This window comes from Dermacentor albipictus, chromosome 1 (assembly GCF_038994185.2).
Source record: "Dermacentor albipictus isolate Rhodes 1998 colony chromosome 1, USDA_Dalb.pri_finalv2, whole genome shotgun sequence".
NCBI classification, from domain to species: Eukaryota; Metazoa; Arthropoda; class Arachnida; order Ixodida; family Ixodidae; genus Dermacentor; species Dermacentor albipictus.
Window position 1 is genome coordinate 380,496,476 of NC_091821.1, and position 13,011 is coordinate 380,509,486.

The 13,011-nt window shown below is 44.4% G+C and overlaps 1 protein-coding gene across 1 annotated transcript in view; it reads right to left on the reverse strand.

Moving 5' to 3' along the window:
• Positions 1-13,011, reverse strand: part of U2af50 (U2 small nuclear riboprotein auxiliary factor 50) — a 65,659-nt gene that overhangs the window by 47,136 nt on the left and 5,512 nt on the right. The window contains exon 2 of the mRNA XM_065429749.2: positions 8,145-8,235. Within this exon, the coding sequence (XP_065285821.2) occupies positions 8,145-8,235 (91 nt within the window). The remainder of the gene's footprint in view (positions 1-8,144; positions 8,236-13,011) is intronic.

The following is a 13,011-nucleotide window of genomic DNA, read 5'->3' on the forward strand; positions in this document are numbered from 1 at the left end:
ATGTTAAAACACTTAGCCGATAGTCATAATGGGATGTAATACATCGGGCTGCGCGGTTTTGCTTCCAGTAGCTCAACAAGGTACGCTTAATGGGGATTCCATATTGCCGACGCGAATTTCAGTTTAGTACGGATGAGTGTTTCATATGCTAGTTGACAGATCATAGGGGGTGATGATGATAGTGATCGTCTTAAGAATCCCAGGGATCGATTAGTGGCAGTAACCAGACTTTCAATATATTCTGAACATGTAAGCTTGCTAGTGAAGATACCGAGGTACCTGTATGATTGAACCAGCTCAATAGGAAGGGAATGCAAAGAGTAAGAGTATGACATGAGAGAGTGTTTCCGCGATACGCGTGTGAACTTACATTTTTTGGCGTTTAGCTGCATGAGCCACTCTGTGCACCATTTTTCAATTGTAGTGAGGTCATGCTGTAAAAGCAACTGATCACCGTATGAATTTACATGGCGGTACAGCACGCAGTCATCGGCAAAGAGCCGGATGGATGACGAAATACCAGAAGAGAGGTCATTAATGAAAATTAAAAACAAAAGAGGTCCGAGGACTGACCCTTGCGGTACTCCAGATAATACTTCGGTGACTGTAGAGTGATCGTGTCAAATAACTGTAAACTGTGATCGACCAATTAGGAAGCACCGGATCCAGGACGTGATTAGAGGGAGTAGATACAAGCTGTTAACTTTGATCATTAGTTGTTCGTGAGGTACACGATCAAAGGCTTTTGAAAAGGCTAGATAAATTACGTCTGTTTGGAAGAGAGAATCAAGTTTTAAATGGAGGTTAGTAGTGAATTCAGAGAGTTGAGTTTCACATGAGTGACCTGGTTGGAAGCCATGCTGGTTATAGAAAAGGAGAGAGTTAGCTTCAAGATGAGAGGCAACATGAGAATAGTAGGTTGTGTTCAATAAGTTTGCAGGCAATACAGGTGAGTGATATCGAGCGATAATTCGAGGGATCAGTTCAGTCGCCGCTTTTGAAAACCGGGACAACCTTGCTTAACTTCCAGACGTTAGGAATGGTACTGGTAGTTATGGACCGCATAAAGATGATTTGTAGAATTTTACTCGTAAATAAATAAATCCCATATTCCTCGTTCTCGATGAGAACAAGTCTCTCCCTTCAACAACGTCGTCAGCGTGGATGAGTTGGACGACGGCATGGGCCAGCTACCATCTAATTCATGCCCGACCCCAACCATTACACTGTCCATGCAGCTCAATATCAGGATCCGGGAGTAGGGCTCTCTTTCTTGAGAATAGGACGCAGTAGTTTTTAAGGGGATTTCACCTGAATGCAGTCGCCCATTTTGACACTTTATGGAGAGGTCAAGTTGAATCTGTCGCTTACAGACTGTGAGGTTATGGCATTTTTTCTCACAGCAAGCCACAAGCTTTACTTTGCTTTTTCACAAGCAGTCATGCAATCTCCATTTTACCAGGGAACCTGCCTCTTTTTTGGAGCCCCATTTGTTTGTGGTATGCACTCGCATGTGGCATCAATTATAAAAGTGGTAAAAAAAAGAAAAGAAACGGCACAGTTGAGATTAAAATCGTTAAAAGCATTTTGATGGATAAGCATCGTTTGGTGAAATTTTCCCCAATCTGTGGATTCTAGTTTCCATCGAGGGGGGTCTGTATGAACAAATGTATTTCTGATGTTTTGAGACAAATGGGAAAATGAACCTGACCATATAGATTTTAATTACATCCCATTCTAGGGATGGCAGAAGTGTCCCAGAGGAGATGGCTAAATCTATCAAAGAGTAAGTGTTATGTGCTGTACTATAACCTTGGCCCCTTTTTATTTAAAAAACATGCACCTGAAGGAACACGAAAATCTTCTATTAAACAGTCTTTTGCATTGCATTGAGAGCCTCCCCAGAGACCATTGTGCTTGTTGAAATCACCGAGTATGTAAGGCTCAGGCAGCTCACTGAAAAATGAGGAAAATGGCTAATTGCAGTAAAAAACCTGTCTGTGTAAGCTTTAAATGAGTCTCTTGAACACACAGCAACTTTGGATTAAATTTATGTAAGACTACCTTGACATCATCGGGGATATGTAGAAGTCTCCCGCCATTACACTGTGATGTTGAGTTTAGAGAGAAAAATTGATTTAGCTTACAGAGCCCTTCCCGCGACCCGTAATGCAGGGTTTGTCTCTCTTGTCACTGAAGGAGACTAGATTTGGAAGCTTTTCATGCCATTGTTTATCGCAGAACTCAAGCAGGAGGTCACCGCTAGCCATATTTAACTTTGTGACAGGGATCTAGTGTTTCGGTGAGAGAGTTCTAACAGTTTCTCCAGGGTTTTGACTGTGCCTGGTAGGGTAGCAAAGTTCCCCTGTGTTGAAAGAAAAATTGAACAGTTTCTTTGGTGCATTCTCTTTTTGAGAGAGGACGATCAGGTAGTTTAGGGGGACAATGTTAATGCCATATAGTTTTATTGATTTTGACAGTGATGGTAGCCAACCACCATGGAGCCCAACAAGGGGCCGCTACAATGTGGGAAGATTAGCTGCAGATGCCAGCTGTACATCGCCGCTATTATAGCCAAGGATGGATATAACACTTAAGGTTAACCCTTGCCGTCAAGAAATGCGGAAGTGAGAAGTTACCAGAAGACAGGAATGATAGAAAAGTGGAAGAGAAAGAAAGATTGAAGAGGAAAACGGGAAAAGGAGACTGCCGATTCTCTCCAGGTGAGTCAGTCTGGAGGCGCCGTCTATGTGAAGCAGAGTCCTAAGAGGTGTGTTGCCTCCGCCAGGGGGCCTTAAAGGTCAGAACACCCGGCACCAGCTCAAACACCAGGATAGCCCTTTCCCCAGACACAGCTAAGCCGCGCATGGATAAACGTGGGAGGGTCGAACCCTCATGTGCTTGGGTACATGGTGTCGCAACACATCAAACACCTGCTGACACAGACGCCCCCGCAGGGAGTCACTGAGCCAACACAGAGAGCCTTTGACAAGATCTGAGTAGCTTATACTGAACACATGCTATCCCAGTGGTGACTATGCTACAAATAGAAAGCAGATGATGATGATGATGTGTGGTGTTTAATGGCGCAAGGGCCAGGTTTGGCCAAAGAGCGCCATGACAGGTGGTAATGTTGACGATGTGTTGGTGACGTGCACAATGAACTCATCATGGTAGATGAAATATGGCTGTAAAAGGGCCTAAAAACTTCCCCTGTAAGTGGAGTAGAATACATAGGTGCTAAAATAATGACGATGACTAGGGTTTGAGATGGGCTATGGCTATGGACTTTCGTTAAAACATGATGCAATAAAACTTAACATTGACAAGAGAGTTTCAAGAGAGCCCTTGAATGCAGGGCTGTTAGTCGTGTGCTAAAAGTTACCAGGCCAGATGATTTTCAGGGTGTCCGTTTCAGCTAAAAACTCTAAGACTGTTTGCAGATTAAAAAGCGGTTCATCGCTAAGAAAAAATGCAGGGTGAAGGGGTAAATTGTCGCGATATGCAGCAGGGAAAAACTTTTTCCTGTCTGTTTCTATTGCAGGGCACTGAATTAGAACATGGAGGACAGTGAGATTGTTGCCGCACCTAACACAAGTTGGAGGATCGCCCCCAGTCAAGAGATGAGAGTGGGTACCGTATGTGTGGCCTATCCTTAAACGGCAAAGAAGTACTTCCTTGTACCTTGCTATTTTACCATTTACCCAGTTCCCCAGTTTTGGTTTTATTATGTGAAGCTTATTCATTGCTTGTTTATCTCATTCGCCTTGCCAATGATTCCGCAATTTACTGCGTAGAAAAGGCTTTAGGTCTGTGGCAGGGATGGGGATATTTGAATCTGCATCGCTAAAAGTTACTGACCCAGCGCTTTCGTCAGCAGCTTCGTTGCCTTTAATACCTTTGTGACCAGGTACCCAGCATATCACAGTCACTTGATTGCACATATATAGGGAGCACAACAGACTATACAGCTCACTAAAAACTGAGTTTTTATATTTTCTTGGTTTAAGTATGGCTCTGACTACACTTAATGAGTCTGTAAATACAATAGCCCTAGCCAGTTTTGTGAGCCTTATGTTTTGAACAGCCGAGAGTATAGCGTAGGCTTCAGCTGTAAATATACTTGTGTGTGGATTTAGTGCTCCGGATACTGAAAATGAAGGTCCCAGAGCTGCGTAGGAAACACCTTTAGAGGATCTGGAAGTGTCTGTATAATATTCTTTACAGGAGTACTTCTCCTGAAGTTCACGAAAATGGAATTGTATATGTGCTTCTGGCGCCCTCTTAGATACTTCTACAAAAGAGACGTCGCATTCAATGGTCTGCCATTCCCATGGTGGGAGCAGGCGGGTGGGTGCCATTAGGACATTCTCTGGGACTAAGACACCTGTTTCTTCTGCCAGTGTTGTCAAACGAAGGCTCAACGGAGGTCTAATAGTTGGGCGGTTACGAAATAATCTGGCTGTAGACTCTTCATGAATAAGTGAGTGACATGGATGCTGAACGTCTGATTTGACCTTGAGAGCATAGGAGAAGGTTAAATATGTCCTTTGGAGATGTAATGACCATTCATTACACTCCACATACAGGCTTTCTACGGGACTTGTCCGAAAAGCGCCTGTAGCCAGGCGTATACCCAAGTGGTGAATGGGATCTAGCATCTTTAAAGCACTAGGTGCAGCGGAGCTATATACTATTGCTCCATAGTCGAGACGCGACCGTATAAGGCTTTTGTAGAGGCTCAAAAGGCATCTCCTGTCACTTCCCCAAGATGTGCGGGACAAGAGCTTTAGCAAATTCATTGTCTTCAGACATCTCGCTCTCAGATATTTAAGGTGAGGGACAAATGTTAGTTTAGAGTCTAAGATGATTCCTAAAAATTTATGTTCGTGGCTGACAGATAGCCGTTGTCCATTAAGATAGATAGCAGGGTCAGGTAATATACCTCTCTTTTTCGAAAATAGAAGGCATGTGCTTTTTTGGGGGTTTAACTTGAATCCATTCTCGTCAGCCCACTTAGATATTTTGTTTAGGCCAAGCTGTATATGTCGCTCACAGATAGAAATGTTGCATGATTTAAATCCTATCTGTACGTCATCCACGTACACTGAATAAAACATTGTTCGTGGTATGACGCTATAGAGGGAATTCATTTTTACGATGAAGAGCGTGCAGCTCAGTACACCTCCTTGTGGCACACCTGTTTCCTGTGTAAATTGACGAGATAGCACTTTACCAACCCTCACACGGAATGTACGATTAGAGAGGTAGCTTTGGATCAGATTCAAGAGATTGCCTCTGACACCCATACAAGCCAGATCACGAAGAATTCCATAACGCCAGGTTGTGTCGTATGCCTTTTCCATATCTAAAAATACGGCTAATAGAAACTGCTTGTGCACGAAGGCATCTCGGATATTCGCCTCCATACGGACAAGGTGATCTGTCGTACATCTACCCTCCCTAAAACCACACTGCAAGGGGTCTAATATATTATTACTTTCAAGATAATGGATTAGCCGTCTGTTTACCATTTTCTCAAAGAGTTTGCTTAGGCAGCTTGTCAGGGCTATAGGCCTGTAGCTGCAGACCGAAGTTGGATCCTTGCCCTCTTTAAGAATAGGAATGACGACTGCTTGCTTCCAAGCAGATGGAATGTAACTGGCAGAGAATATGGAATTAAAGAGTGATAGTAGTGTTTTGTGTGTTTCGGCGTGTAGGTGTTCTATCATCTCAAACTATTTGATCGCCTCCAGGAGCTGATTTATTGCAACAGTTCAATGCAGCCTGAAATTCCACCATGTTAAATGGCCGGTTGTAGGGTTCATTTTTATTTCCTTTCCGGTTCAGAGGCTGTCGTTCCGCTTGTCGCTGATATCTCAGAAATGTATCTGAGTAATGCGATGAATTAGAAATGTACTGGAAATGTGCCCCTAGCGAATCAGCCTGGTCCTCAATAGTGTCTCCTTGTGTGTTTACTAAAGGTAGAGGGTGAGTTTGGCGGCCTTTTATTTTGTTGACCCTATTCCAGGCTTTCCATTCGTCTGTATATGAACTGATGCTACTGGTGTAGTTTTGCCAACTTTCCCGTTTGGCTCGGCGGCGTGTTCTTCTACCTAGTGACTTTATTTTCTTGAAATTGATCAGATTCTCGGTAGTTGGAGATTCGCGAAGGTGACTCCAAGCCTTATTTTGATTTTTACGAGCTTCTTTGCACTCCGCATTCCACCAGGGAACACGTCGCCTAGTGGATGATCCATTTGATTCAGGGATACAGAGTGACGCTGCATCAACAATAAATGCGGTCAGATATGCCACGGCGTCATCAATAGAAAGTGCAGATATGTCTTCCCAAGTCATGCGGGTGAGTTCTTCATAACGCTTCCAGTCGGCTGACTCGACTATCCAGTGGGGGACGCATGGGGAGCATTGATCCTGTTTTGTTGATTTTATGAGAATTGGAAAATGATCGCTCCCATATGGATTTTTAAGCACGTTCCACTCTAGATACGGTACGAGTGTACCAGACGCAATGCTCAAATCGATCGATGAAAATGTTTTGTTTGCCACGCTATAGAATGTAGGCTCTTTATTATTTAGTAAGCATGCACCTGTAGTGAAGAGGAGGCTTTCTACTAAGCGTCCCCTGGCATCACAACGACAACCTCCCCAAAGGGTGTTGTGTGCATTGAAATCTCCGACGACAATATAAGGTTCGTGCAGTTCATTAATGAAGCTTTGTAATTCCGTTTTTGAAAGATGGCAGTTCGGGGGGATATATAGTGAGCAAATTGTTACTAGTTTATTAAACAATATCGCACGGACTGCAACTGCCTCTAGGGGTGTTTTAAGCTGTAATTGCTGGCATGCAACACCCTTATCTACAATTATTGCCACACCGCCAGACGAGGCGAAGGCGTCGTTGCGGTCTTTCCGGAAAATGGCATACTGTCGGAGAAAGTTTGTTTGTGAAGGTTTAAGATGTGTTTCCTGGACACACAGCACCTTTGGGGTGTACCTATGTAAAAGTTCCTTAATGTCGTCTAGGTTGTGGAGTAAACCCCTCACATTCCATTGTATTATCTGTGTATCCATAATGTATGTGTTTTGTGCTGTGTGCCTAAGAAATATAGCTTAGCTCACGAGGCCTATCCAGGCCCCTTGATGCGAGCTCTCTCTTTCTTCCCGGCGCGCTCGAGGGAGCTGCGCCGTTCCTTGGGCGTCTGAGACGCCGGATTTGTGCTCGTATCCATTACCTCATCTGAGGCGGTGGATACTGCCCGCGGAGCGGGGATTTTCGCGGGAGTGGTGGGCCGATCTGCACAAGCAGTGGCCCTGGGTTCAACAGGCCCGAGGGTCTGCTGTTCCTTGTTTGCGGGGGCTGGAACAGCGCTGGCTGTTCCGGCCGGGGGGGCTGATGGCGTGACCGCCGTCACACTCCGTGTGACTTCGGCGGCCGCCGAATGATGTAGCGCTGCCCCCCGGCGCGCCACATCAGTGTAGGACGGACTACATTGGTTCAACGAGAAGCGCTTGCGCGCCTCTTGGAAGGAAAGGTTATGTTTGACTTTGATTTCGATAATTTGTTTTTCTTTTTTCCATGATGGGCAAGAACGAGAGTATGCGGGGTGGTCCCCTTCACAGTTAGCGCAACGTGTGGCGGAAGTGCAAGTGTCGGACGAGTGTTCGTTTGATGCACATTTTGCACATGTAGTGCGCCCTCGGCAACTTTGCGAACCGTGCCCGAACCGCTGACACTTGAAGCATCGGCGTGGGTTGGGAGTGTATGGCCTTACCCGCAGTTTGCAGTATCCTGTTTCTATTGAATCTGGTAAGTTGCTGGTTCCAAATGTGATGATTATGTGCCTGGTTGGTATTTCTTTGTCATCTCGCCTTATTTTTATCCTTTGTACCTTGACGACATTCTGTTCTTGCCATCCTTCTAGTAATTCACTTTCGGAAAGTTCGATAAGGTCATCTTAGAATAAGGTCATCAAATAGAAAGCAGAGCTAGCTATCAAAATAGAACAGACTCAAGAGACCGACAATCACCTAAACAGTGAGAAAGCTCTTGCAAAGTTTAACATGTCCTTTAAGCTCTCAGCACAGAAATGTGTACTGCCTAAAGAGAAAGAGGGGAGTACCTTCTCCTCCTGGTCTCCCGAGACCTGGAACGGCGCCTGCGTTCACGGCTTCTGGATCGAGATCGACTGCGCCTTCGTCTCCGGTCCTTGTCTGAGGAGAAAAGCCCCATTTGAATTGCTCAACCCAAGAGACAAAAACAGATACCTTCACATTCACTCATACACCTTAAAACTTTTAAACACAGTTATTAAAGAGCAGTAGACATGATCTCGTGCAGTAACTTCACGGACATCTCTTGGCACAAATCTTTCAACATCTAACTTGGCAATAAAGTACAGAAAGGAAAAGATGGGCCATGACTGGGACCATTTTCGTGCCTCATTAGTCAGCGCAACAGATACTGATCACCTTCACAGATTTTTTGCCGACATAATCTGATTGACATAATTTTTTATTTTTAGGACACGCATGCATCTCTTCAGCACCTTACTTTTTTTATTTACACATAATGGTTCATTCACGAGTTGCAAAGTAACTGCTTTATTATGTTTATTTGCTTGTTCTCTTCTGTTTGGATATTTGATTACAACCTATCCCATCTATAATGCATTGTACAACCTGAAGGTACAATAAATAAATATTCAAAAGCAAATAGTAGTCGTACTGAAGTACAATCTAGTCCCTGCACACTCATCATATGCACAGTGACAGGACACTAGGATATGTTTTTTTCCACCCATTACATGTTCAGCATTAAAAAAAAATTTCTCTTGTTGCTATGTTTTTACACCACATACTGCCATAGGATAACTGAATAAAATAGCCCCTTGTTTCATCTTAGAAGAAAGCACGAACTGGTGAACCCTTTAAAGGGGTATGGTAGGGTAAATTTCCCCAAAAATTGAATTTTCAATTTTGGCACAGTAAAATCGACTGCACTATGTAGAGCAAACATGCGGAAGCGCACCGCGTGCCCTGGCGTTTAAAAATGGCGGGCGGAGTTTGAAGGCCAGTTTGTTTATCGTTGTCGTTCGTGGTTTTCTTCGTTATGCCATGGTATCTTTTTGCTTGTGTGTGTGTGTGTAAATGTAAATGATTTAAATAAAAGTAAATGATTTGTACTGAAAGATCATATAGTATTTAAAAGAAAATGAGACATCCGCCCAATCGTAGCAATTGCCACAAAGGAAACGCATATGGGTTCCTTGAAAGAAAAGCCTCGCAGTTAAAGAAAAATTTTTGTTGGTCTGGGACTCAAACCTTGGACCACTGCCTCCCCGGGGCAGCCGATCTACCATAAGAGCTAACCAGGCGGCTAGCAGATGGCAGGGCGAAGTCATATTTGTCAACAACTCGAAGCAAAGTCGACGTAATAGTCCTTCGCAGAAAAGAACTATTACATCAAACTGTTGCCTTTGCTTCGAATTGTTGACAAATTTGACTTTGCCCTGCCGTCTGCTTGCCACCTGGTTAGCTCAGATGGTAGAGCAGCTGCCCTGGAAAGGTGGTGGTTCTGGGTTCGAGTTGGGCGACGAATTTTTCTTCAACTGCGAGGCTTTTCTTTCAAGGAACCCGTATGGGTTTCCTTTGTAGCAACTGTTGCGATTGTGTGGATGTCTCTTTCTTTTAAAAACTTCTCTCCTCCTTGTGGGTTTCCGCAGAACTATTACGTCAAAATTATATATTCTTGAAAATCTTTCCCTTTATAGCAAATGTACCGCTAGTGGTGCTCTTGTAGTGTGTTTCGTCTTTGTTATTGTTCCCACCATTACGGTCGTGGTCACCTCTGTTTAGAGTTTCAAACGTATCACTTGCCTAGAAGATAAGCAATAAGAAAGCCGATTAACCGAGGGGCCCCATTTTCATTAATCATATCATGAGAAGCCAACACTGACACCAAGGACAACATAAGGGAAATTACTTGTTCTTAATAAATGAAATAAAGAAATGATAAATTAATGGAATTAAGGTGGATGAAAAAACAGCTTGCTGCAGATGGGAACCGAACCCACAACCTTCGCATTTCGCGTGCGAAGCTCTACCAATTGAGCTACCGCGGCACCATTTCCCCTTCCACTTTCTTGGGTATTTATGCGTCCTAGTAGAACCCTGGGAGTGTTAGCCAGTGCCACCACTCACAGACCTTGGCGGCGGACGTGGAACGTCCTTTTTGCCGCAGGCGTCACAAGAACGTGATCTTTTTGGCTGAAGGCGACTGGTCAATAAACCCATACATGGTACCTGAAGGCATCAATGTTGCTGGATTCGAGATTCTCGTTATGTAATAAAGAAGGAGAAAGCCGATTAACCGAGGGGCCCCATTTTTATTAATCATATCATGAGCACGATCATATCATGCACTACAATTAGTCATAAATATGCTGAACTAAAAAAATCTCTGATGATATGAATGATACCACTGGAAAAAATTACACAGCAAGAAACCCATATGCGTTTGTGTGGCTATGTGGTACATGCAGTGATATTTTTTTTTGGGGGGGGGTCCAAAGAGGATATGATATCTCTTTAGTTCAGATATAACGTATGGGTATTTAGAATAACACTGCGTAATATCACATTCCTTTGCTTGGTTGCAGAGAAATGATACATTAAATAATTAAACACGCCTGAAATATTGGGAGTGGGCCAAAGGAAAGGCAAACCATCTAGACACAAACGAAGTGTTCGATGTTGTACCCAAGAGCATCTTTTGATAGCGCGTGAAATTTGATGTAAATATATCCAGCCTTTTCTAAAATATGTTAAAACTAACATGTACCATTTACCCTACCATACCTCATTAAAGAATATGCTTTCTATAACCACAATAGTCATTTAGCTCAATATCAATACTCAGAGTATGCTCTAATGGGCAACACAAAGCGCAGCCTGTTAAAAGCCAGCTAGACACCATAAATTAATTTGAGTATGGTGAATTTTATTCAGTGCAGCAGGAAGGGGAAGAACTTTTTCCTGCAGGTCTTAAATATGAGGCCTAACATACCTTCAAAAGGAATTATACAAAATTCTGCGTGCAAGTGTTTGTACTCGGCGTATCACAGATGAAAACTCCACTTTCTGTACAGCATTACCTCAGTAGCGAGTCTTGTTTGAAGTATTCTGAAGACTGACGACCCTGAGTTTACACTGTTAAGAATGGCGAGCCGCTAAGCAAGATTGCCACCTTGCCACCCGATTACGACAAGGGGTGCAAGACGCGCACCTCTCCCTCTCCGTCGCTGCAGCTGGGAGGCGTTCAAAGAAGCGGCCTTTGCGTTGGAATCCGCCGCCTTCCTCCAGCCCCTTCGACATTGTGACGGAACTAGTTCGGTGCGTGAACAATGATTCCAGAGTTCCCCAACGCGGAGCTGATTTGACACGCCTGGACAAGCTGCCGCGGGAACGACGTTTTTTTGTGCTTCTCACGGTTCGGAGTGGCACGGAACAACGAGCGACCCTCGATCGGCAACGATAGTTCCCGGAACGGCACCCGCCAACGCCGTCGTCGGGCATCAGAGCGCGGTTGCCTTTGTGTACGTAAACTGTTCTGTAGAGCAGCGGCGCGTTAGTGATGAGTAAACGAACAGTCGCCGCGTCGTAGGACCGGCGGATCGAGTGTATAAAAACTGTGGTTGTGCGAATGCTGAGGACACTTCTCTTGAGCAGTCATGTTAGACTGAGTCACTTCTCTCATGCAGTCCTGTTGGACTAATACTCTTTTTCTCAAGCAGTCATGTTAGACTGAGTTAATTTCTGTAAATAAACCCCTTTTCCTCGTTCTCGATGAGAAATAGTTCTTCACTTCATCAACGATCTCAGCGTAAATAAGTTGGACGACGGCATGGGCCAGCTACCTTCGAATTCATGCCGTACTCCAATCTTGGCAAAGGACCACGGACGATGGGATTGAGCCCCCAATCCTGACAACTGGCTGACAGCGGTGAGATGGACTTTGCGACATGGTGCTGTATCTGCGGTGAGTGCTTGGTTTTTGCTTTGACTCTCTAGGCTTCATTTTGTGGTTGTTCTGTTTAGAACAGTAGGGAAGCTAGATTGTTGTGTGTTAGCTAGGTTGTGTTTTACTAGCTAGATTTAGAGAGCAGAATCAAGGCAGTAAAGCAGCAGTCATGGAGTTAAGGACACTGCTGAGAGACGAGTTGTTGATTGTTGGTGAGGAACTGGGCCTAGATGTACGCAAGGAAATGCTCAAATCAGAATTATTGGAGCTAATTTCCAATCAGGCCAGTGAGCAAGATATTGAAATGGGATTGGAACTTCTCAAAAAGAGAGAGAAACGGGAAAAAGAAAGAGAAGAACGGGACAGAGAAAACCGAGAGAGAGAGGAACGCGATAAAGATCGCGAGTTTCAGTTAAGGAAAATGCAACTTGAACTTGAAAGCAAACGTTTGGAGTTGCCTCAAGGAAGTGAAGGCGCTCTGGGTCGATCAAGTGAGGCAGAATCGTACCGCATGGACAGGCTATTAAAGCCATTTGAGGTCGGGACCGACATAGGCTTGTTCCTAAGCAATTTTGAAAGGACTTGCGAGAAGATGAACTTCGGCCCGAGTACATGGCCACAGCGGTTGCTGTCTATGTTGCCGTGTGAGGCGGCGGAAGTAATCGCCAGATTGAGTGTGCAGGATGCATATGATTATGCAAAAGTTAAGGCTAGTCTCCTGAAGAAATACCGCCTTTCAGCCGAAGCTTTTCGGCAAAGGTTTAGGAGCACAGGCAAGAAAGATAGCGAGGGCTATCCGGAGTTTGCGTATAGCTTAAAGGCCAACCTAGTCGAGTGGCTTAAAAGCGCGGAAGCGTACGACAGCAGAGACATGATCATTGAATGCATGTGTCTAGAGCAGTTTTACAAAACCATCCCCCAAGCTGTGAAACTGTGGGTGCAAGACAGAGGTAATGTAAACACTGTGG